A 24,946-nucleotide genomic window follows, 5' to 3' on the forward strand; every position below is an offset into this window, starting at 1 on the left:
CTCAAAGAGACTCTCACAGTGGTCCTTTGCTCTGGTTCCCTTAATTTTTCTGTATCTGGTTTCCCAGTGCCTGAGTTATTCCTCTAAGGAAAACTATAGAGTTCCTATAGGGTCAGGGTAAATCACATAGTCTACTCTCCCTTCCTTACTCAGACCCCCCCCCACTTTTACATCACAAATTGGCTCAAATGAATCTAAAATACCCCCTTCTAATTGCAGATCCATAAAGAGTTGAGGAATCATTAGAATTCAACTTATAAACACAAGGTAATAGTATTCACCTGGTTCCACTGCTCCCTGTGCCCAAGGTCTTTTTTCTATCCATAACCAAGAGCTCTTGGGGATTCTTGTTGGCCAAGTATGAAGCCACTGATCCTTCTTCAGAGGTCATTCTCATCTCATTCCTAAAGAAGAAGTGAATTTATTCAATGTTTCTTACAGGTGCAGGTCAGGAAGGCAGAGGATGGGGGGGTGAAGTTGATTGAATATTGGGGACCCCATGCTCATCCTAATGTTTGTCATTTCAGACTGGAGACCTGTGCTCAATTTGGCAGCCCTGGACTGTGCAGAAGAAGAGAATTCAGAAATCTGCCGGGACTTTGGGGCCTATGGCTATCCTACAGTAAAGGTGAAGTTGAGAAGTGTGAGGGGACGGGTGAGACCCAGGGTGGGAGAGGTTTTGAAAGGGGGACCTGGCTGATAAATAGAACAAGGCAATATTGGTGGGTTTTTTAAAATTAAACTTGTCTTTCCCTAGCCCTCATCCTGGGTCTGAGACTTTGAATGTCTTGTGCTTGGTTTCAACCCAGTAGTCACCAAGACTGAGGTCTTCTGTGCTGTACACCTCCCACTGTAGGATGTTTGTCTTAGAAGCAGGAAGTTTATCTTTGTACTTTGTTTGCTGGGAGGAGAAAAGCAACCATTTTTGACAAACAGAAAAATCTATCTAAGAGGGTGATTCTGGCCACCGCTGAACAGTTTAGTGTAGGTTTTAGAGGATTCTTTGTCAGATAAGTGCTTTATCACAAACTTGGAAGGCCTTTGACTTGATAGGGCTTTTTCTCCCGGATCCTTTAGCTCAGAGGCCTGATGTGGTTCTCCAGAGCAAGTATTCCTTCTCTAGCTTTCCATCCTACCTGATTCACTGTAGTCATACTCTGTGGACATGAAATCAGTCTCCTGGAGCTCAGGGGGCCTGTGAATGACCTAATAATAATAGGAGCAATAACATTGATACAGAGATACACATCACTGTCATCCTATCTGTTACTAAACTTGTCCCAGGGATTCTTTCAGTGAGCCTGCAGAAGAAGAGCTTAAATAATAGTAATGTTTGAAACATTTATGTAAATGAATGACATCAAGATAAATGACTTCACCAAAAAACAAACAAATACCCCCTCCCCCCCCACTAAATGACTTCTTCCCTCTATGGAAAGGGTCTCTAATGATATCAAGTCCAAATAACATTTTAATAATTATAAAATTCTTAACTTATACCAAGGAATAATAGAGATGGAAGGCTTTGTTCTATATGTTGGCAGTCTAATTGAACCAAATATACCTTGGTCTTCTCGAAGCAAGGCATTTTGCTTAGGGAAAACCAAATTAAGTTCTGAGAATTGAATCAAAAATGTTTTCAAGGCTGATATCTACATGAACTCAACTATACTTAAAAAAAAAAAAAACAGCATCAAACTGATGGATAAGCCTGGAGGATTTGTTTACAGAAACAGGTCTTTGCCACCAGAAACTCCAAATAGGTTAGCCTTAAGGATCCCAGATTTATGGAACAATGCATATTATTCAAGGAAATGGTAGATAGCTTATATAGCAAGGTATGACCTAATGTCTAGAATTAGAGATGAAAAGTTTGCTGCCTTTCATAATTAATAAGATGATAAGGCCCTATAGTACAAATACCATCTCAAAATATTCTTGAGATTAAGTACTTAAATTTTCTAGGAACCAGACAGAGATCAAACCTTCCCATAGTCATCCATGAACATTTGAGAGCAACATTTTTAATAACTCACTGAACTGAATATTCATAATATCTAAAATATGTGAGATGAAAAACTTTCAAAGAATCAAGACATGTCAGAAGACATCAAAACTCTATGAGAAGGGGCAGCTAGGTGGCACGGTGAATAGAACTCTCCTCCAGAGAAAGCAGTTAGGGACCACCATGGTGGGCAAGAGGCCACCCCACTCTGGTGTATCCACAGTTTAATTAAAATCTTCCCAGGAAACTAAAATACTTTAGTGAAAGTCTCCACATAGGCACAGAGCAGTAACATTCCCTTAATGATCTGGAGTTCCTCCCAGGGTTTCTGTCTGATTGCTCTCTTAAATGATTTTCTTCCAATTTGAGAGTAAAATTTAAATGGCTTTTTGCATGCCTCCACCCACTCCTGGTAATAAAAATAGACTTTCTTTGTTTCTTTTGGACCCAAGAATGATTTAGAGCTAGAGAAGTTTCCTCTTTGGTCCACTGAGGGCTAATCAGGAAATCTATTTGGAATTGAAAAGCAAGGCTTGGTTTCCAGTAACAGGATGCTTTGAAATAAGTGATCAAAATCCAAACAACCCAAACCACTCTGCTTGAATTCCTTCTTCCCCTCCCCTCCTGATCCTTCACCCTCAGAAAATACATATTTATTTTTTTTCCACTAAGGTGGTCCCTCATCTGAAAGTTGGTTTGTTTCTTTGTTTTTAACTCTTCTCCATGTGATTTTCCTTTACAAGGATCTCACAGGGGTCTGAGAAAGTCATAGACTTACCTATCACATTTTAGGTCACTGTTTAGGACCTGAGTTTTATAGAGTTCCATATTCCCAGGTCTTTATCCTCTCTGGTGCCATGATAGGGTTACAGGCCCCTATCTGCCAAGAGAGCAAGCTGTGACATTTGACGATAGCCTATCGGCCTAAGGAACTGGAAAAAACCTGGACCCACTTCAGTCATTTTGAGATAGAATATTATTGGTTCATTTTTCATTTGTGCTGATGCCTTTTTCAATATTATTATTTCTTCCTTAGACTAGACAAATAATATTTTTATATAATAGATTGCACATGTGTTGAGAGATTAAATAACTTCTTTATGGTCACATAGATAATAAATCACAGAACTGAGATTCAAACTCAGTTCCTCTAATCACAAGGCTAGTATCCTAGTTTAGGGGCAGGTAGGTGACTCAGAGGAGAGAGCACCAGATTTGAACTCAGGAAGACTCATCTTCATGAGTTCAAATCTGGCCTCAAACACCTATTAGCTATCTGACTCTGGGCAAGTCTCTTCACCCTATTTGCTTCAGTTTCCTCATCTATAAAATTACCCAGAGAAGGACATGGCAAATCTCTGTGGTATCTTTGCCATGAAAATCTCAAATGGGGTCATGAAGGGTCAGACAGGACTGAAATGATGGAAAAAAAACAAAAGCACCTTAGTTCAGATCCTCAAAAGTGGTCTCCCTGCTTCTAATTTCTCCCATTTTAGTCCTTCCACACAACTGCCAAAGTAAACACAAGTCTGATCATGTCACTTATCTGCAGTAGTTCTCCCTTGCTTTTAGAATGGAATATAAGATGAAAGGGATTTTTAGGGATCTAGTTCAATATTCTTTCATTTTACTGATGAAGAAACTGAGGCCCAGTGATGTTGAGAAACTTACTTAAGGGCACAAAGCAGTTTACTAGTTGGCAAAAGGCAGAGCTGAAAGATGAACTCAGATCTCCTGATGCTTGAATCTAATGATCTTTGCACACTGCAAGCAATATGAAAAAAAAACTCATATTCCCTAAACCTATGACTAGAGAGGGACAGAATTTATGTAGGACATGACCTTAGAGGTCCTTGAATAAAACCCATATCTCACAGGAATCTCTATTAGAGTGTGTCCAACAAATGGCCATTAGCCTTTGACTGAAGAGCTTAAATGAGAGGGAAAGTTCTGATCATCCCCATTCCACTTTGGGATAATTCCAGTTTGGGGGACATTTTTTTATCACATTGAACCCAAGTCATCATGTCTGCCCGTGGCACTGCTTTGTTTCTAGCTTGGCTCTTTGGGGCCATGCAGAATAAATTTGATTCTTCTTCCATGTGCCAGCCCTTCATATACATGAAGAAAGCTAGCTAGTTAAACTTTTTGGTATTATCAGCTCCTTTGGTGGTCTGGTGAAACCTGTGGACCCTTTTTCTGAATAAAGTTTTTAATGAATAAAATGAAATACATAGGATTACCATGGAAATCAATTCTATTGCAACAAAGATTTATTTTTAGCATTCATGGACATCCTGAAATCTATTCTCAGGCTAAGAACCTGTGCCCTAGACAACTCTTTCTGTGTCCCTCAACCAATGGGCTTGACTGCCTCAAGGAAGAAGATTTCCACTATCATATGTGTGTGTGTATATATATATATACATATATGTATATATACATATATATATATACATATGTACATACATATGCATATATATTTAAGTTATATTTTTTATTTTTCCCAATTACACTTAAAGATAGTTTTCAACATTCATTTTTAAAAATTTTTCTCCCTCCCCTCCCCTCCCAAGATAGCAAGCAATCCAATATAGGTTATTCTGTATATATTTTCAAAGCAAATGCAACATAGAAGCTAGAAAGATGAATTCAGGACTGGGAAGAGCTGGGTCTGGGTCCCCTCTCTGGCACTGACTAGGTGACCCTGGTCAGCTCCTTGCTCTCTACAAGGTACAGTGTCTGTCAGAGGAGCAGCTGCTTATTCACCCAAGAATCCCCTATCCCAGTTTTGGTCCCTATCCCTGTATTTGTGAAATACGTGGTATGAAGGCTAAAGCCATTCCAGTTGAATCCAACAACCAATTATTAAATCACTATTCTCTGTGTTCTTTCCAGAACTTTGGTTTGGTTTGATAACCAAATGTTCCCAAGGTCCTCTATGTACAGTAGTGCTCATTCATCTATCACCAGGTGCTTTCCATTCTAGTCATAATGAGGTGGGTGGTAGACAGAGTGGGATGAAGAGAGAAACTGGAGGAAAATTAGACCTAGAGTTCATGGGGCTTTACCTCCCCAGTGCCCACTTCCCTTTGTGGGAGCAAATTATGCATGTTAGGAAAGCCAATTTGCCAGTTGTGGGCCAAACACATTAATTCCTTAGGAAGGGCTAAACCACATCTTTAACCACCTGATTTACAAGAAAAGTGGGTCCAGTATAGACAATTTAAGTAGAAAGGACCTCAGTTGATCATCTTTTAATCCATCCCCATGCCTCTAGTAAAAAACAAAACAAAACAACACACTTCAACTGGACCAGAGTCTTCAGCCTACTTTAGAGAAGTCATCTCTTGGTGGTCATTCTGTAAGCCTTAGAATTAGAAAGTTGCCACCATCTATCTGGCAGCAAGGTGCAATGACAGTTAAAAAATGATGCTAACCACCTACTGGACCTTGGGCAAGTTGCTCATTTGTGAAATCAGAAAAGTGGGATTGGATGAATTTGAAGATCTCTTCCAACACAAATCTGCAATCCTATGTCTCCTCCTCTTAAAAAAGCCTGGGCTTTGTTTGTTCTCAGGGTGGGGTGAAAAAAGGGAACAGAAAGAAGGCCTTATTGCCCTGGCATTGGGTCTCATGTTTTCTCTGGGCAGCTGACAAAGCCGTAGGCCAGTTTATGCTCTGATTCTCTTAAATGACTTTTCAACCCAAATGTAGTGAGGAAAACCACAGGTGTGTAATAGAGAGTGGGAGGTTTATTTCTTCCTGTAATATCCACCCCTAGCTGAGTTTCTGGGTTCAAGTGGAAAGTTGTGGGATGGTCCATTGAGAACCTGGCTTCTGTGTGTGTGTGTGTGTGTGTGTGTGTGTGTGTGTGTGTGTGTGTGTGTGTATCACATAAGACTTCTCTAACTCAGAGTCCAAAGGCTATGGGTGTCAGTCACCCACAGGGGTGATTGGGGAAGTGTTATGAAGATGAAAATGATTGATAGAGATGCTTCTGAGGATAAAAGGCCAGAAGTGGTGATTTGCATGCTATTCTTAGTAGGGGTCAGGTTGAGTTACAATAACAGGACTTTCATAGCAGATGCTGCCAAAAAATGCAGAAGTCTGAGTCTCCTAAGGGGTATGTATGTGTATGTTAAGACAAGAGGTGGGTGGTGTCACAGTGACGGAGACATGGACACGCAAGCCCCTGGGCACTCTTGCCATCTGTGGCACTATCCCTTTCGAGCTCCACGTTACCTTTAGCAGGGCTTCCATCTGGCCCAGCCTGTTTAGCAAACACCTGGCTTTTAGGGCGGGCTCCAAGTCTGTGTCAGACTTACATCAGGCTCAAGGCTGATATGCAGGTGGAGGTAAACAAAGGGAGCTAAAAAGGGAGGGGCCTGCTTGCCAAGTGATGTATTTGGGACTTAATCGGAGAGCTGGGAACTCTAGCCCTTTGGTAGGGTTCCCATGGCCAGCTCTCCAAGCTGTGCTGCATGTCAGTTTGGGGAAGTTTCCAAGTCCTCAAAAGAAAAGGAAGAAAACTTTTTGGTCCCCAGAATCTAAAAGGATTGCCCAGAAAAGAAACCTGTTGGGAAAATTGGATTAATAGAGTAAAATTTAATAGAAGTCCCATACCTTCATTTCCAAAAGAACACCTTCTTTTTTCTTTCCATCACCTTCCCTTTTCGATTTTCAGGTCCAATATAGACTTCCCTTTGAAGCAACCATTTCAGAAACAGCTACCTATCAATCAATTAGTCAGATGTTGAGTGAGTAGGAACTGTGTGTTTAATACTGTTCTGGTTGCTATGGAGGAATACCAACAATGAGACTTAAAGAAAACTTATTGAGGGAGAAGACACTGGCATATTTCCAAACTGAAGAACTCTTCCCTAGCTTCAAGGACCTTACAATCTATTGAATTAATATTCACATGTGTGCATATGAAAGGACATTTAAAAGACTTTAGATCAATCTCTTCATTTTCAGATAGGGAAACTAAAACCTAGAAAAGTTAAGTTAGTTACCCAAGGTCATAGAGGAGATGAATGACATAGAATTCAAATTGAGGTTCATGACTCCATGTTTAGGGTTTTCCCTAATGTACCCATTTTCCTTCTCAGTTAAAGACATTGAGGCCTCAAGTTCAGTTTGACCACTAGCTTCTAAGCCCTTATCTGAAAGGGGTTATTGTCCAAATTAACAGTGGGGAACTTGTCAAGATTCAGTGCTTTTCTCATTCAACAACCATTTATTAAGTGTCTACTATGGGCAGTTCATTGTTCTTGGCTTAGCCTTGAGGAAGGTAAAGGGAAAGAGGCTGGAGGATGGAAAAAGTAAATAATGTCTTTTGTTAGAGGTGATGAAAGGAAAAGAAAGCAGTCCTTTTCTGAGGAGAGCAACACTTATTCCTAAAGTTTTAATTACCTGTTTCCAAGATGGTAAGGTGGTTCCCTTAGGCAGGGTACACCTCCTTGAAATGACAATAATGAGGTGCTCTAACCTGGGAACAAAAATGCAGCTTGGCTAGACTCTAAAAATATTTCTACTTGGGCTTCTGCAGATGATCAAAGCAAATATTCCTTGATTGGTCAGTTATGGAAATAGTGAAAGGAAGGTAGTAAAAAGAAGAGGCAGAAGAATTCTTTCCATCAATACATCAAAACCTTCTGTTTTTATTTATTTAGCATTTTTTTCTCCTCCCTCAATTTAACAACAAAAAAAGTTCTTATTTAAAATATGCTTCAGGGGCAGCTAGGTGGTACAGTGGATAGAGCACTGGTCCTGGAGTCAGGAGGACTTGAGTTCAAATTCGGCCTCAGACACTTAATAATTGCCCAACTGTGTGACCTCAGGCAAGTCACTTAACCCCATTGCCTTAAAGAAAAACAATCAAACAAAAATATGCTTCAGGCAAAAAAAAAATCTACATTGACCATGTCTCATTTTGTAACTGGATTCCAGGAGGTAGGGAGCATGCTTTATCTTCAGTTCTTTAGAATAGTGTTTTGTCATTGCATTGATCAGTGTCCTCAAGTCTTTCAAAGATGTTTTTCTTTATGTTATTATATAAATTGTTCTCCTGTCTCTGCTCAATTATTTTTCATCAATTCATACTGGTCTTCTCACTTTTCTCTGGAACCATTCATTTGATTATTTCTCATTCCATTACATTTGTTTAACTATTATGTAACCCACTCTTGCCAGATTGATCTTCCTAATATCCATGTTTAACCATGATTTGACTCCATTAGATGGTCATCCCCTTAGTTTACTGTTGTGTCCCCTCCCTTTTAAGTGTAAGGTATAGAACAGAGAAATACAAAAATAAGTAAGATAAAATCCTTTGACCTTAAGGAGATTATAACACTGTTTGGAAGAGATTAAATAAAGTAAATATACAATATATAGTAAAAATGGATATAATTGGAGCTATTAAATATAAAGCAAATATATGTGTATTGCATTATCTTATACACATATATGTATATTGTATATCCACATTTTGTGTATCAAAGTTGTTTTGGGAACTCAGAGAAAGAAGAGATTAAATTCATGTAGAGGAATCTCCAAGATGTGACATTTGAGCTAGATCTTTAATGATTTAAGATTTAGAGTGAGCAGCTTGAGTAAAGGCAGTGGGGGAGTGGAGGAAATAAAGGATGTGCCCCAAGAATGATGAGTAATACAGTTTAGATGGAACGAAGGCAATTTGGAAACTAGTAGATCTATTAGAAGTAAATCTGGAAAGGTTGTCTGAGGAGAGCATGAAGGTGTCATGTCCCTTTGCTTGGCAAAGGGATTTCTTTTTTGGGAAACAACAGGAGATGTTGAGGGAGAGGGATCCATCAGGTCTGGCATCAGTGGGTTGGATCATTTTTAGAAGCTAGCACAAGGACTGGGGTTAGGAAGCACTATTAAAATGTTGCTGTAATAGACCTTGAGAGGTCATAGTAAGCCACTGTGCTTGTAGTCCAGGGGGATGAGGTAGGATTAGACAAAGGTACTGATTGAGAAGAGGCTGACTGGTACAAGGATGCAGCTATAAAAATGGAGAGAAGAGGATGGATTTGGGGGTTTGTTGTTAAGGTAGAAATGACCAAGATATGACTGTGTGGGTGGGGTAAGAGCTCTATGGGTTCAGGATGATTTCAAGGTTAATACATGGGTGACTGGAAGGATGCTAGTATTTTCAATGGGGGAAAAATCAGGAAGAGGAAAAGGTTGGAAGAGAAATATAATGAGCACCTTCTGAATGGGTTGAGTTTAGATATTTATAGGACATCCAAATGAAAATGTCCAAAGGCAGTTGGTAATTCAGGACTGTAGTTCAGAAAACATATTAGGGTTGCCTAGATCTGGGAGTCTTAAATTCCAATAAACACCTTCTCTGCCATTTACAGAATTGTCTTGAGTCTTAAGAGACCTCTGAATATTAGAATTTCCAGGGTGACATAAACAAGATGGGTTAGAGGCAGAATTTGAAGCCAGGTCTTCTTTGTCTTGAGGACCCTCTAGCTGTCAAAGGGAATTCAGAGCAGCATGGTAAGACTTTTATGATCTGATGCAAGGTAATCAGAACCAGGAAAACAGTATACACAATGGCTACTGTATTATAAATGAAAAGAAATTGAATGCTATTTAACTTTAATGACCAAACCTGTTCCTGAAGATAATAAAAACTGCACTTCCTTCCCTTCCATGTAGATGTGGAAGAGTATGGATATAGAACAATGTGATCAATACTATCAGACTCAGTTAATATGTTGGTCAGTTTTGCTGAATGAATTTTTTCCTTTCTTTTTCATTTTTATTAACAATGAATGAGAGGACAGTGAGGTGGCACAGTGGCACCACCCCTGGAGTCTGGAGGACCTGAGTTCAAATCTGACCTCAGGCATTTAATAATTACCTGTGTGTGACCTTGGGCGAACCACTTAACCCCATTGCCTTAAATAAATGAAAATTAAAAAGAAATTGAGTGGCTCATTGGAGAAGGTGTGGGATAGAGATAGATTTGGAAATGTAGGACATAAAAGCAAAAGTGTCTTTTTTTTAAGACTTAAGGAGGCAGAAGGGGATAGAGTTAAGAATATAGATAGGAGGATGCCTTTCTTTCTAAAAGATAAGAGTAAAGGAATAGAAGGAGGTTGTGAACTGAGATTTTTTTTAGGTGTGGACATTAGTGAGGGAAGATAATGGAATTCAGGTTGGATATTGTTGAGTTCAGTAAAGTAGATAAAGTTATGCTAGGATCCTGGGTATGAGAGGAGAAGGCTGGAGGTTGGGGCTCTTGAATACTTTTTAGGCTTTTGATCCTTTACCTTCATTCATTAACCTTTATTTCTAGTGGGAGGTCACTTGTCTCTTAATAGGAAATTCTTCTGACTGCCTGGCCAAGGTATAGGTTGGATAGCAGAGGAAATGCTAGGTCATATATGGAGCTCTTTGTCTGGATTACAAAGATGCTATCTACTAGGCAGGACTGGAGGCCAGGGGAATGGGAAGATGGGAACAGCTTGTTCTGTGCTTCATACCATAGGCAGTATCTCTAAGGACATCATTAAGAAAGTTGTGTCCCTGACCTCCCCTCGGAAGAGGTGCCTTCCCAACTACTCCTTTATCACTGTTCATCCCTCCTTGGCTCTCATGCCTTCTAACATGTGCTCTCCCTTGCCCCCTGCCATGCTCCCATGCCTTCTCTTGTAGGCACAGAGGCATCAACAGGAGCCAGAGAGGCTAGGTATTTGAACCTCTGGAAAGGTTATCATTGATATTTTCCTTTAATACTAAGAGAGCACAGGGGTACATAAATCACAGTTGGGCAGGCACATAGCTGGAAGCCACATATCTAGCTTTCCTAGATTTCTCCCACTATGATTCTTTTGTTGCCCACACATCCTAAATGTTGACTGGCTGCCCACTTTCTGCATTGGCTCTTAGTGCTACTCTTTACCTGAGTCCCTGGCAGCCAGGTAGAGAGAAATTGTGTCCTCAGCTTTGGCTTTCCCAGGGTAAGGAGTATTGATGAAGTGGTCAGACTACTCAGAAAGGTTTCTAGCTTTTTCAGTGATGTTTACATGATGGTGGTGGTGGTGTCTATTTGTGTGTGTGTGTGTGTGTGTGTGTGTGTGTGTGTGTGTATGAATGTGCTTGTATTTGTATTCGTGTATGTGTGCTTGTGTGTCTGTGTGTGAGTGTTTGCGTATGTCTGTGTGTTTGTATATGTATATAAGGAAAAAGCAGATATGGTTCCTCATCATGAAATTTTTCCTAGTAACTTTATAGAGATCACACAATTCTGATAAGGAGTGAAAACTGACATCTAGCTTTGCCAACCCAAGTGCTTTGCAGAATATTAGACTGAGAATAGTCTTGGATTCAAGGTGAAAGGATTATGGTTAAGATCTCCTCTCTGTCCCTTCATATCTATATTTCCTTGAGAAAATCACTTGACTTCTCTGGCCCTGCTTCTTCATCTCTAAAATGAGGAGATTGGACATATGGACTCTCAGATTCCTGCCAACTCTAAAATTGTGATCCTGGGACCCTGAGAATCTGTGTTCTAGTTCTATGTGGTCTTATACAAATAGATCAATCTCTTTCAGCCTTTGTTTCCTTTTCATAAAAATGGGAATAACAATTTATTTAATCATATTATTTACTTATTTACTGAACAAGGTTGTAAGAATCAAATGAGATAGTCTTTGTGAAGACTTTATAAACTCAGGTAGACTCAGATTAATAGCAGAATACTGAAGAGTGCCAGGGTAGGGATAATCAAGGGGATGCCAGAGTCCAGAGGATACTAAATCAAGGGTGTTTGTGTTTGCTTTCAGTTTTTTAAAGCCTTCTCGGATAAATCTTCCACTGGAACATACTTCACAGGTACGTATCTATGAATCTTCTTAGGTCTGGCTGACCTGGTCACACATCCCCAATGTTCTCTCCAGTTCCTCTATCGCTTCCCTTCCCATCATGTGTGGTTATAAGAGGGCAGTGACTTCTGGGTTGTCCTTTGCAAAATTCCCTTAGGAGAGTTTCAAGTGGGGTGAGAGGGAGCAGATCAAAGATCAAATCCTCATTAGCCTTCTCAGGCAACATGGCACTCACTGGCGGAGGGAGCTGTACCTAAAGAGACCCTTGATTGTTTGTTTCATCCTCGGGTATATAAAGGAACAGAGCTCTATCGGTAGGATAAGTTTGTGGTATTCAAATGATAAACAATCAAAGAGTGTCCTTTAAGTTGGAAGAACCTTTCTTCCCAAAGAAAGACATAATTTCTTTGATTATGAATGGGGTGTCATTACTCCCTACTTTTTTTACCTTCTGAGCAATGGGTTGAGGCTCCTTGGTGACTCAGCAGTCCTTTTTTCTGACTTTGGTCTCTCTGGCCTATATCATAGGGAGTTAGGCTATAAGTGTCCTAAGTCAGAGGCTCTATGACCCTGACATTCCTGATGCTGGGAAAGGTATGAGATGTATCCTCTACCCCCATCAGCTGCAATGGTGAAGATCATAGCTAGCTCAGTCAACCACAGAATTCTAGGGGTTTCTCAATCTAGCAAGGAACTGGATCAATTAATCAAGTGTTCTATTAATTGTACACTTGACTTCAGTGTTTTAGAGGCTAAGGATACAAGGACAGAAGTGAACCAATCCTTGTCCTCAGAAACTTACATTCTGTGGGATGAGATAGCATATACATAAATATGTTCATACAAAATATGTAAGGTAAATTTGGGAAAGAGTTGGCTGGGGAAAGATTTCATATTGAGCTGGTTATTAATCTTTTTGCATCTTGGACCCCTTTGGTAGCTGGGTGAAGGCTATAAAACTCTTATTTTTAGATATATGAAATAAAATCACAAAGGAAATCAATTATGCTGAAATGGTTATTAAAAGATTTTTAAAAGCTAGTTCACAGATCTCAGACTTAGAGTCCTTGGCATAAAAGGTATCATTCAACAAGAGTTAGCAAGGAAGCAAGAATTTACAAGAGGCAAGGGTGAGAAGAGAGTGCTTTCCAAACATGAGGAGCATAGCCACTGCAAAGGTGTAGAGATAGGAGATTGAGTGATTTTTATGAAGAACAGGAAAAGGTTAGTTTGGCTAAGACCAGAGCATGCAGGTAGGGGAGTTAATATTGTCAGAAGGGTGGAAAGATAGGTTGGGGCTAGATTAGGAAGGGTCTCCCTGATTTCTGGTATTCTGGAACTAATTTCTCCAATTATCTAATTTCTTCTGCAGTATCTGATAAAAATATTGAACAGCTCCAGGCATCAATCATTGATGCTCTGGAGACACATCGTGGTGGACAGTGGCCATCATCTTGTCCTCAGCTGGCACCAATCAGGTATTTGGGGGTCTGACTACTGATACTATCTTGTTCATAAAGACAAAAGGTACAAGGGGAGAGGGGATGGAACTGATTCATTACTCCTATTGTCTCTCCCAGGCTGGGCCTCCTTCCATGGGTCAGTCACACATTTACCCACCTCTCTTTTTCCTGTCTCTTGTTCCTCTTGTCCCATAAATTAGACATTCACCAGAGCCCTGACTTCAGCTGCCACTGGTATCTTAGTCAGCAACCGCTACTGAGGAATTTCCCAGGAATTTTTTTATTTGCCCCACTCCTTAAAATAGAATCAGTGGCCTCTTGTTAGTCTCAGCTGGCCAAATGCTATTCCAACTGAGAAGTCTTGGGGGGTGGGAAGGGTAGGTCATCCCACAGACATACTTACCAGTGCTAGGGGTGGGGCAGAGGGAGAAGACATTGTGGTGTAGTATGTTTTTAGTAGATCTTATTGTATATTCAACAAGTTTTCACATGATTCATTCATCCATCCATTCATTCAACAAACAACTGTAAAATGAAAGATGACTTTCAAGATCCCTTCGAGTGCTAAATCCTGTGATTCTATTTTTTAAAGGTCTACTGTATGCTGAACACTGTGCTTGGGGATGGGGGAGAATATAGCATAAATAATCTTGGATCCAGGAGATTTGTTTGCTCAGGCTCAGGAAGAGGGAATTGGCAAAGGGCAATACCCTTGCAGAATAAAGAAAAAGGGAATATTACCGCCTTGTTCTTTGAAAGGAAACCTTTTGCTTCCATTGCTTAGTAGGAGTCAATAATGCTTGTTGGTTGACTATTGATTGTTTTGGGAAGTGTGGGCTTCAAGGTTCATCACATGGTAGCAATTCTCCTTTACAGTCATTGTTGAGCCCTCTCAAATAGAGTGTTTTCACTGATGGACTATTTTATGGGAAAATAATGGTATATCTATCTTCCCCGTTTCCCAAAGGGACGGCAGGGTTTGAGGTGATCCAAGGATTCTGAGCCAGGTTATGATGCTATCTCTGTGGGCCCCTGAAAAGGAAAGTCAGGTTCGCTAGGGGGAGAGGGAAATACAGTATATGGTCTTGGATCCAGGAAATTTATTTGGTCAGGCAAGGAAAGAGGGAATTGGCATCCATATCAAAGATTGATGAAGACTCAGCAGATGCATACTGAGCTGGCAGTAGGGAGTTATCTGTTTCCTCAATTACATACTTATTTATGACTTGAAAGCACTTTACACTCATTAATTACTAGTTCCTTATAGCTTTCCTCTAGGAGAACTTTGGATTGTTTTTCCTAAGAGATTCAGTGATAAGTGTGAGTGATAGGACCTAAGATTAGAACCCATCATATCCTGAGGATTCTTATAACTGGCCTGTTGTCTTTTTCTCCAGAAAACTATCTCTGTTCCCCCATTACTAATTTGATTAAACCCAACAAGGATTTATTAGGTACCCACTATATACTAGATACTGGGTGTACAAAGATAAAAACAGATTATGTCTTAACCCTCAAGAAGCTTATATTCTACTAGAATGAATGTAACATATATTAAAAATCATTATGATGTAGTATGAGGATGGGAGGAAAGAACTTATTTCTGAGGGGATCAGAAAAGTTATTTGTACTGTAAGCCCTGGAGATGAGACTGGAAGGGATAATAGAGATGAAGTTCCAGGATTTTTACTTCTACAAGTCCAGGAAATTTATTTTTTTCTCCATATTGTGTAAACATCCATATATTACCCCCACCCATTTTTAGTTCTGAGGGCTCTCTCCTGGGATCTGGGAGAAAGTCTGTCCATTAAAAAAGTCAAGCCTGTAGACCTACCTCCTTATTCATCCCCTTTAAAGTGTATTTTCAGAGGATTGGACTTCAATTGAGAAAATGGCTATTTGACTATTGGAGGAGACCTTAGGGTATGAATGGTTAAGGAAGAGTAGTGTCCAGTAGGACTTAACTCTTCTGCTAGTTTGTGTGGGTTGAAATGAAATTATTTTGCATGTACTATCCCCCTAAGAGAGTGGAGGCTGTTTCAGTTTGATTGTATAAGCAATGCCTTGGATGCTTGTTGTTTATTTGTTTCAGTTTGTCCAGTTCTCCCTGATCCCTTTTGGGATCTTCTTGGCTGAAATTCTAGAGTGGTTTGCCATATTCTTTTCTATTCTACAGATGAGGAAACTGAGGCAAATAGAATAAAGTGACTTGCCCAGGGTCACAGAGTCAATACATGTCTAAGGCCAGACTTGACCGCACAAAGATGAACCTTCTTAACTTCAGAACTAGTACTTTATCCATTGACTTCAAACCCAGTACTCTATCCATTTTATCCACTGGCTACCCCAATTTATTATGTGTAAGCTGGTGCTTTTGTTAACTAAACTTGAATTGAACCTCTCAGATAACCAATTTCAAGAGATCATCTTGTCGACTCTCATTTCTTCTAACATTTTCCTCTTCTTTCTCTTCACAGTCCATATGTTCACCAGGATTGCTCTAGGTTCACACAGTCAGCATCTTAACATGCTGGTACTCTTCCAATGGTTAATTCTAAATTATTTTAAATCCAGCATCTTATGAAATCAATTGTCTTCTAAGTCAAATCTATTTTGGCTAAAAGTTTTTATTAACATTTTCAGCTTTTTATGATCTGCTTTTTTGTCTGACTTTCTCTTGGCTTCTAGTCTGTGTCCTCATCTGCGAAATGAAATTGGACTAGATAAAGATCTTTCTGGGTCCAATATTCTGTGATTCCTCTTTTTTAGTGGTCATAAGAGAATCAGATCTCAAGGCCCTGCCTATGCCAGTCAATAAGTTAACAAACATTTATTAAATGCCTACTGTATGCCAGCTGCTGTTCTAATTGCTTAAGGATACAAAAAGAGCCAAAAGACAATTCCTGCTCTCCAGGAGCTTACAGTTTAATGCAGTTGGTTTTTTCTCTACTTCTGTGCTGTTAAACTAGAAAATTCTCTATTCAGGTCTCTGGGCATCCACATTTTTTCTGCCAGACAACTAGGACTTGTCATATTGCTAAATGCAAAGCATGTTCTATTCACTGGGATCTAGACATACTGGACAGCAGATATCCTTCCTTTTTTTCCCCTTCTGAATCCCAAATCCTGACTGGATGAACTATTTCTTCTTCTGACAGTTTTTATTTCTCCCTCTTGTATCTAATTTGTTTTCATTTGAACCTTTCTTTCCCTAATTTACAAACAGTTGGTTTCTCTCTCTCCCACATCCACACTGAAAAAGAAAAAGCAAAACAAAACTCTTTTAATGGATAATTATAGTCAAGCAACACAATTTCCATCACTGACCATGTCTGAAAATGCATGCTTCATTCTGCATCTGAATTCATCACCTCTCTGCAGGAGTTAGTCCTCTGCCCCAGGAGACTCCAAGAAGGCTGAATCTTTGACTCTCAAAAAAAAGAATTGAGGGGAGCTAATGAAGGAGCAATGTTACATAATCAGACCAACTAGGGAAAGGCTTAACACTCTCCCACTGAGGAGCAAAATGCCTATTTTTCCTTTTCCCTTTCTGATATCTATGCTGCAGTGGTTAGAGCCCTGGGCCTGGAGTCAGGAAGACCCAAGTTCAAATGTGGTCTCCTATATTAGCTGGGTGATCCTGGGTAAGACTACCTCTGTTTACTCAACTATAAAATAGCACATACCTCACAGGGTTATTGTGAGACTCAAATGAAATAATATTAGTAAAAAGTGTTTAGCATAGTAGCCACAAAGACCTTCCCTTCCCCATGCTTCAAAAATCTGTGATGAGCTGACCAAGTATGTCTCTGGCAGGGCCCTTGGGGAGAATTATTAGGGAGGTTTTTATTGCCATTCTCTGAGTCCTGTGTCATCATCATTGTCTCATACACACATGGGGAGTCAGCTGTTCTTTGGACTGGGGTAGATTAGATTGGAGTAATGGCACCTCTTTCCAATGGGCACAGCCAATGTTATCTCTTACAGGTTGGAGGAGATCAATAATTTCTTCTTGAGAAACAATGATGAATACTTGGCTCTGATCTTTGAGGAGAAAGACTCCTATGTGGGTAGAGAGGTAAGGCCACCTGGAGTTCCCTGGGGAGCAAGGTTAAAGTTTAGATGTGGGAGTTGTTGACATTTTGGGGATTGGGGATGGGGGAGGTAGAATGGGTGGGGCTTGACCTGCCATCTTCCTTCCCTATGGAGACACCTGCTGGGAGAGACAGGTATTACATGAGCTGTTGCCATTAGTTGCCTTTAATCCTCCTCAATGTTGCAGAATCATAGAAAAGGAATGAAATTTAAATAACAGCTATCTCAATGTCCTCCTTAGATAGATGAGGCAACTTTGGCCTAAGGTCACAGAGAAGAGAAATGGCTCAGCTGGAACTAGAATCTAGGGCTTCAGATTTTTTTTGGTTGGGGTGGGGGGTGGGAGTGGGCTATCAGACCTGTGATTTCATTAATATTAAGGAACATCTGGTGAAGAAACTTCTACCAAGACAGAGTCACATCTTCTCTGCAGTAGAGTATTGTCTGGGTATGGGGACAGGAGGAGGGCAAGATCAAGTACTTTGCCAAGGGTCTAGAAATAATTTAACCTAGAGCTTCCCGCAAAGGTCAGTTCTCTAATATACCAGTAGTGTCAGATTCAAGTGCAAATGGATCCCCATGGGCTGAATATTGACTCAGAAAATATCAAATTAAATTTATTTATATTGTATTTTTATTTGTTTGTTTATTTGAACATTTCTTTACATTTTAATGGGGTGTCCATGCAGGGAAAGTTTGGTACTTTTTTTTTTTTTGGTACTTCTTTAATATATCTTTGCTGCCTCTCTCCTAAGATTTTTTCATTATATTGCCTCTCTCTTCCCTTCCTCCATGCTTTCTTCTTCTTCTTCTTCTTCTTCTCTCTTATTCTTTCTTCTCTCTACCTCCTTCCTTCAATCCAGCCATCCTCCTCTCTCATTATCTCTGTCTGTCTCTTTCTGTCTCTGTCTGTCTGTCTGTCTGTCTGTCTGTCTGTCTCTCTCTCTCTCTCTATATATATACATATACATACACACATACATATATATGTTATTCATGAATTAATTCTATTCAAAAGTTGATTGGACTAGTGCCTGGGTGAGATTTCCAGATCTACCCCAAGAGAACCCTAGAGAAATAGGAGAAAGGGGAAAAAGGGGCCCACAATGGAAAGAGCGACAGATTTAGAATCTGAAGAATTGAGTTCAATTCATGACTTGGAACTTATTACTCATGCAGTCTCTGTTTGGATAGACCTCAGATTCTTTATTTGTAAAATGAGGAAGTCATCCTCAGAAATACCTATGATCCTCTATGTATTGATACTAAATGAGCCCCCAATGAAAACTCACAGTCGGAAAATTCTGTGTAGTTGCTGTGCTGAGTGGGCTGAACTGAGGAAGATTACTCTGAAAGTGTGGGGGCAGGAGGAAGAAGAAGGAGATCCAGGTACCTATTCTCACCCCTAGGTGAGGTGCCGATGGCCTCAACCCCTGAACTTTTCTCCAAAACCATCCTCACAGTCCTTTGAAATGATAGCGGGCAAGGCAATGAACACAGGAAGTGATCGTAGGGTGGTCAAAGGGCGCTGCCTTTAAAGGATTTATTTTCTCCCATTTTTCAGTTGGGGAGTAGTGTAGAGTAATTGGTCTGGGTTTACTGGTTAGTACTGGTTAGTACTCATGCCAGTGATCGTGAAGAAAAAATTTGAGAATCTTTATCCCAGGTTAATTATAGCCAGAACTACCTAGCTCTCTACTAGCCTGAGAGTCTAGTTTGGAGCCAGAGGAACTGAATTAAAATTAGGATACCTGTGCGACCAAAGCTCATTCTGGGTCTCAGTTTCCCCCTTTTGTAAAATGAGAAGCTTAGACTAAATGGTTTCTAAGATCCCTTCTAGCTTGTGGTTCCACTTCTGGAGAGTATTGGAGCCAGAGACTTATTGCCCCCCAGCTCATTCTTTTCCTTGATTTTTGCAGGTGGAGCTGGACCTATCTCAGTACTATGGCATCAAAGTACGCAGGGTCTTGGATGTACAGGAGGATATAGTGAAGAAATTCTCTGTCACTGCCTTCCCTTCTTGCTACTTACTGACCCGAAATGGCTCCTTGTCCAGGGTCCCAGTGTGAGTATTTCCTCAACCTACCCTTCTTCCCTCCTACCAGATCTCTGCCCCCTTTTCCTGCCCAGAGAAGGCATTGGCTCCCTTCTCTTGTTCTCTGCAGCCCATCACAACTTTGAAACTTGTTCCTATCCATGGTGCTAGTGGGCAGACACATTGGCAGACTTGCTAACTTGGCAGGGAACCAAATGTGCCTGACCCTCCCTCCCTTTGGTTTCCTAATTGCAGAAAAGTTCATTAGAAATCAGACAATAGCCAGTTCCGAAAAGCTGGCAGAGAACAATGAGCTCAGAGCTGGGCCCCTCTGGCAGTCCCCACTGCTGAATAGCACGTTAAATAGGGGCCAGATGGTGCCTTCCTCCCCTCAATGGATGATGGATGTCAGCTCACACTGTAAGGAAGAGCATGGAAGGGCAGCAAGACAAAAGCTCGGGCCTCAGGTTGTCTCTGGAAGTGATCTGGGGTGCAGTGGGGACTGAGTGATGCCATCCTATTCCTTTGCAGGAGGGGGGTGAGTTGACTCTTTCCCTGAGACCTGTTACCCCTGACTGAATCTGCTCTTCCACCTCCTATCAATAGACCTAACTGGTGGAGTTTGCAGTGAGAAAGGATGGCATGAGTGGCAGAGAGGGGCAGAAAGGGGATTTAGCCTTCTGGGCTGGCTCAGATGATGCCAGCTCTGGCAGAGAGCAGTGTTATTGTTTGCTTGCTTTAGAGTTGGTGGAGGGGAAAATTGCTTGTGACGATGCCATCTCCCAGCCATCTGCTCATCGATAAACATCGGGTCGTGAAAGCAGGGCGGAAAGTGATGGCTCCTCGGTGCCAGCTCCCCTGCCACTGTTCCTCATTCTTGAGTTCTCTCTTGGGTGGGAGAATCTGTCCTTTTGCCTTCCTCCTGGTTTCCTCTCCCTCCCAAGGTAGGTGAGTAACCAGAGAAGTAATCTGACATGGTAGTATCACAGAAAAAGATACTGGGGGTAAGGTGAAGTTAGTCTACAGGTATAAAATAGGGAGGATGATCCTTCCACAGTCACCTCATAGGTTCCTTCTAAGCACTTCAGAAACATGAGATCTTTCTTACTTGGGCAGAGGCAGAAATCACTCTATGACAGATGTCGTTGAGGAAGGCATATACATTTGTATGAATTAGTGTGGTCTGTATATGTCTGTTAAGTCTAAAAACACCCACTCACATACACAAATTGAACAGAAGAGGACAGTCTGCAATGTATCACTGAATAACTGTTAAAAAGAAGGTATCACTTGCAAGGGATGGGGAGATGGGGATAATTTCAGAAATAACTATGATGTAAAAACAAAAGCTAGGTGGTACAGTGGTGGATAGTACGCCAGCCATGGAGTCAAGAGGATCTGGGTTCAAATTCAGCTTCAGATGCTTGATACTAGCTGTGTGAACTTGGGTAAGTCATTTAACCCTATTGCCTTGCCAAAAAAAACCCCCAATAAATAAATAAACCAAAAGGTATCACTAAAACTTTTTTCAAATTAAAAACACTTGGCTCAGTGATAATAATAGTAATAGACTGCATTTATATAATGTTTCAAGGTTGGCAAAACAAGAAGTTTTATCTCATTTGCTTCTCACCACAAGCTGTGAGGAAGATGCTATAAATATCCCCATTTCAGGGGTGGCTAGGTGGCGAAGTGGATAGAGTACTGGCCCTGGAGTCAGGAGTACCTGAATTCAAATCCGGCCTCAGACACTTAATAATGACCTAGCTGTGTGGCCTTGGACAAGCCACTTAACCCCATTTACCTTGCAAAAAACCAAACAAACCCTAAAAAAAAATCCCCATTTCACAGATGAAAGAACAGGAGTTCCTGGATTCAAATCCTGTCTCTGATGTTTACTACTTATGTGTGCCCTAGGCAAATCCCTTAATCTCCCTCAGTTTCCTCTCAAGGTTGACTAGATGGTCTCTGAGGTTCTTTCTGGCTCTAGGGCTATGATCCTCTATATCCCATATGATCCCTTGATTACTGTCACCATTTTGGTAGTTCAGTCAATTTACAGAATGTATAGCTTCCATTTTTAACCTAATTACCTTTTGGGAAAAAATGAAGTAAAATCCAGTTACTATGATGGAACATGGAAAGAGAGGCAAGTTTTCTTGAGAAACTATGATCCCATATGATCCCTGTGTTACTGTTAACCTTTTGGTAGCTCAGTCAACTTATAGAAAATACAGCTTCCATTTTTAACATTCTTACCTATTGGGAAAGATGAAACAAGATCCAGTAACTGCAATTAAACATGTTAGGATACGGGAGGAGAGGCTGACTTTCTTGAGATTGCTCTTGGGCATCCTCCCTATCCCCTTTCTTTATTTTTACTTCCATCAAGATCTAAGGTTCCATTAGCGACTGGATCAGTTTCCCTTTAGGGCTTTCCATCCCTGAAGAGGGCACTACATGAGTAAATTCTAGAATAGTACCTTCTAGCCAGCCTAACAGCTGTCTTTTGCAAGATTGAAAGCAGTTTGTAGCCCCTCTGGTCACTTTGCTATGTTTTGAAAAGTAATATAGGAGATTCTAAAATTTCCATAAATGGAACATAAAGATTCTCTTTTCTTGAACTCTCTAAGAACTTAGACAGATACTTGAAAATCTTACTCAAGTTTCTTTCTTACTTTTTTTTTTTGTAAGGCAATGGGGTTAAGTGGCTTGCCCAAGGTCACACAGCTAGGTAATTATTAAGTGTCTGGGGTTGGATTTGAACTCAAGTCCTCCTGACTCAAGTGTCTTAAAGAAAAATCTCCATGTTAGATTCTCTCATTTCCCATCCTTTGCAATGAACCTTGGTCCAGAGACTCCCTCTTGATGCTTCTGTCTGAGATTGGAATTTTAGCCAATTGGTTTTGGTTACCTCCTCCCAGCCCCACTGACTGCCTCTTCACTCATATTCCTCTCGTCTCTCTCCCTTAACAGGCTTATGGAATCCAGAACTCTCTATACCACTTACCTACAGAAGTTACCTGGTGTAAATAAAAGGACTTTGACCCCAACAGTTACTCCAGCCAAACCAGAACAGCTAGCACCTACTGTCTTCAAACCAGCAGACCGGTAAGGATGCTGCTCTGTGATGATCAGCGACTCCATTTTCCACTCTTCCATTTGGCCAGAGGTCCCTCTTGACTTTTTTGGGTGTGAGGGGAGTATTAGTAAGGAATGTGAGAATAACTCATGAGATGGAAGTGGGTTATCTTGTACAGAGTCCCACCTAGTATAGGATGTTGTTAGAAGCATTTCTTTTATCAGACACAAGTCAAATCAATTGATCTTCCTACAGAACTTCTGTTAATATCCCTAAGAGCCACCCAGCTTCAGAAGTAGAATGTGATAGAGAAGATTTGACATGGTCTCTGCTACATTCCATGACCCTGCCTGCCAAAATGTTATTCCTAAAACACGTCTCCCAGTTGCTCCTCTACTCAAAAGTGACTCCGCATTGACTTTAAGATAAAAGACTAAATATTTTCTTTCTTTTTTTTAAACAAGGCAATGGGGTTAAGTGGCTTGCCCAAGGTCACACAGCTAAGTAATTATTAAGTATCTGGGGTTGGATTTGAGCTCAGGTCCTCCTAACTCCAGGACCAGTGCTCTATCCACTGAGCCACCTAGCTGTCCCAAGACTAAAAATATTTTCTGTGTTTAATTCCCTCCACTGTTTGGCTACAACTAACCTTTCCCAGCTTTATGTTATCTCTTCTCACACTATCTATTCCTGACAAATTTGCTGTTCTCTACTCACAACATTTCATCCCTCCTCTCCCCACCAACCCCCCCAGCCCTGTTTGCAAATATCTTCCCTATAATTCCATGATGTTGATGAATTGGAAATATGCTCCCCTCTATAAAGCCCTGGATCTGAAGTCAGAAAGACCTGAGTTTAAATCTGACCTCACATACTTTCTGACTGTATGATCCTGGGCAAGTTACTTGACCCTCCTTGCCTCAGTTTCCTCATCTGGAAAATGAACTGAAGAAGGAAAATGGCAAACCACTCTAGGATCTTTGCCAAGAAAATCCCCAAGAGTCAGACGTGACTGAAAAACAACTAAACAATACATCTGTATTTGTATTTTACCTTCCCAGTAGAATGTTAACTCTTTAAAGCTTCCCTCCCTCCTCTCTCCTTCCCCTCCCTTACTCCCTCCCTTACTCCCTCTCTTCTTTTTCTCTCTTTCTCTTTTTCTTTTTCTTCTTCCTTCCTTCTTTTTTCTTCCTTCTTTCCTTCCTTTTTCTTCCTTCCTTCCTTCCTTCTTTCTTTTCTTTCCTTTTCTTTCTTTTTTCTTTCTGAAAGTCCCAGTGATTGAAAGTGGAAAGTTACAATGGAAAGATCACTAACAAAAAGATTCAAAGACAGTCTGTGTGGAGTTCATTGCCTGAAGCAAGTCATAGAAAGTGATAGTTATGTAAATATAAGGCTCTGATTTAACTGTAAATCTAAGTAAATAAATAAGTACCTTTAGGAAGAGACTTTACTTTGGAGATTAATAATAATAATAATAATAATAATAATAATAATATCTATGGTCAGACTTTCTCATTTTCATAGTGCTTTCATGTTCATTATCTCTTTGAGTGTTCTCAGCAAATTTGTGAGGTAGGAGAGTAGGTATCATTTATTCCAATTTTATAGAATAATTTATTTAGAACTGGAAAGTACTTAGAAATGGCATTCAACACCATTTCAGAGCTGAGAAAGCTGAGGCCAAAAGAGGTTAAATGGCTTTTCTTAGGTCAGGATTAGAACACAGGTATTTTTTTGTCAGATGAAATTTCTTTTTAAAATTAACTAATCAATTTTTCCAATTATATGTAAAGATAATTTTCAACATTCATTTTTGTTAAATTTTCTCCTTCCCACCCTTCCCTCCACCACCTTAAAATATCAAGTAATCTAATATTAGTTATATATGTTATACATATTTCCATGTTAGTAATATAGTGAAAGAAAAATCAGAAAAAAAGGGAAAAACAATCAGTTTTAAAAAGTGAAAATGTTTGATAAGCATTCATACTCCATAGTTTTTTTCCCCCTCTGGATGTAAATGACAGTATCCATCACAATTCTTTTAGAATTGTCTTTGATCACTATGTTGCTGAGGAGAGCTAAGTTATCATAACTGATCATCACAAAATGTTGTTTTTACTATATACAATGTTTTTCTGGTTCTGCTCACCTCACTCAGCATCAGTTCATGTAAGTCCGGGTTTTTATGAAATCTGCTTGCTCATGACTTCTCATTCAACAATAATAACATTCCACCACATTCATATACCACATGTTCAGCTATTCCTTTATTGATGGGTATCCCCTCAATTTCTAGTTCTATGAGTTGCTATGAATATTCTTGTACATGTGGATCTTTTCCCCTTTTTATGATTTCTTTGGGATAAGACCTAGTATTGGCATTACTGGTTCAAA

General features: G+C 40.2%; 1 protein-coding gene across 1 annotated transcript in view; it reads left to right on the top strand.

Moving 5' to 3' along the window:
• Positions 1-24,946, top strand: part of QSOX1 (quiescin sulfhydryl oxidase 1) — a 51,653-nt gene that overhangs the window by 12,063 nt on the left and 14,644 nt on the right. Inside the window, exons 2-7 of the mRNA XM_074222169.1 lie at positions 528-628; positions 11,836-11,884; positions 13,247-13,352; positions 17,325-17,415; positions 19,352-19,497; positions 22,444-22,578. Coding sequence (XP_074078270.1) covers positions 528-628; positions 11,836-11,884; positions 13,247-13,352; positions 17,325-17,415; positions 19,352-19,497; positions 22,444-22,578 — 628 coding nt within the window. The remainder of the gene's footprint in view (positions 1-527; positions 629-11,835; positions 11,885-13,246; positions 13,353-17,324; positions 17,416-19,351; positions 19,498-22,443; positions 22,579-24,946) is intronic.

Source organism: Macrotis lagotis, chromosome 2 (genome assembly GCF_037893015.1).
Source record: "Macrotis lagotis isolate mMagLag1 chromosome 2, bilby.v1.9.chrom.fasta, whole genome shotgun sequence".
NCBI lineage: Eukaryota > Metazoa > Chordata > Mammalia > Peramelemorphia > Peramelidae > Macrotis > Macrotis lagotis.